Source organism: Eimeria tenella, genomic scaffold (assembly GCF_000499545.2).
Source record: "Eimeria tenella Houghton genomic scaffold, Eth_scaff1246, whole genome shotgun sequence".
Lineage (NCBI taxonomy): Eukaryota > Apicomplexa > Conoidasida > Eucoccidiorida > Eimeriidae > Eimeria > Eimeria tenella.
The window spans coordinates 912-2,263 of record NW_013543715.1 but is presented as its reverse complement, the minus strand read 5'-3'; the positions used below and the strand labels follow the sequence as shown (position 1 = coordinate 2,263).

The 1,352-nt window shown below is 33.5% G+C and overlaps 1 protein-coding gene across 1 annotated transcript; it reads left to right on the top strand.

The window, feature by feature from the left end:
- Positions 1-528: 528 nt before the first annotated feature.
- ETH_00012465 (uncharacterized protein) lies at positions 529-882 on the top strand (the record flags this gene model as incomplete). Its single annotated transcript, XM_013378975.1, has 1 exon — positions 529-882. The coding sequence occupies one exon, from the start codon at positions 529-531 to the stop codon at positions 880-882; it is 354 nt and encodes a 117-aa protein (XP_013234429.1).
- Positions 883-1,352: the final 470 nt, after the last annotated feature.

The following is a 1,352-nucleotide window of genomic DNA, read 5'->3' as shown; positions in this document are numbered from 1 at the left end:
TCTTTTTCATCTCCTTCTTTCTTTTCTTTTCTTTTATACTTCCATTTCATTTCTTTTTCTTTTTTTTTTTCAGTTTTTTATTCCGGGCCCTAGGAGGCCCCGTGGGGATCCCCGGGGGCCCCCTGGGGGGCCCCTCTGTCTCATTTTTGTCTTCTTTTGTCTCCGTTTGTTTCTTTTTGTTTCTTTTTAACTTGCCTTTAATTTATTTTTAATTTATTTTTTAGTTCTTTTTAATTTCTTTTTATTTTAATTTCTGTTTATTTTAATTTCCTTTTAACTCTTTCGCCTTTATTTGTTTCTTTTCTTATTTATTCCTTTAATTTTTTTTCATTTCTTTTTTACCTCTTTCCTTTTTGTCCTTTTCCTTTTCTCCTGTTGCCTTCATTTCCTCTCAAACTATTTATTTACTTATAATAATTTAGTATTATTTGTTTAATTATCTAATTATTATTTATTATTTATTTATTAATTAATTTATTTATTTATTTATTTTAGGTTTCTGGAATAGGGCGTTGCATCCATGGGCTAATGCGGCAAAAAGAAATTGGACTAGAAAATCAGCAAAAGGCGAAGCTCTTAGTAAATGCATTAAAAGACAGAATTGCTGCTGCTTCGCAGCAGCAGCAGCAGCAGGAGCAGCAGGAGCAGCAGCTGCAGCACGAGCAGCACGAAAAATGGCCGCAACAGCACGCAGATGCGCAACAAGAAACGCAGCAGCAACCGCAGCAGCAGCAACACCACAGTCAGCAGCAGCAGCAGCAAGAGCCGCCGCAGCAGCAGCAGGGAGAAAAGGAGCAGCAACAGCAGCAACAGCAGCAGCAGCAACAGCAGCAACAGCAGCACGGGGACGATGACGACGAAGAGATGGCTTGCTCTCCCTAGAAGCTCCGTAAACCCTAAACCCTAAACCCTACTCCTAAACCCTAAACCCTAAACCCTAAACCCTGGACCCTTTGCGTAAAAACAAAAACCCGAAAGAAACAAACAAAACTTCTTTTTTACTTTTTCTTGATATCTGATACGAAAAAGGAAATAAAAGGGAATAAAGGAAATAAAAAGACAAATGGAAGTAAATTAGATTAAAAACATAAAAGAAATTAAAAAGAACTGAAAGAAATGGAATAAACTAAATTTAAAAGAATAAAAAAGATAAATAGAAAGAAATAAAAGGAAATAAAAAGAAATAAAGAGAAATAAAAAGAAATAGAAAAGATAAAAGTAAAAAGAAATAAAAAGAAATAAAAAATAAAAATATTCCTTTATTTATATTTATTTATTTTAAGAAGTGAAGAGATTAGAAAGCAACAGAAAAGGACTCGGTTTTATTATTTGTTTTTATTTTTATTTTTATT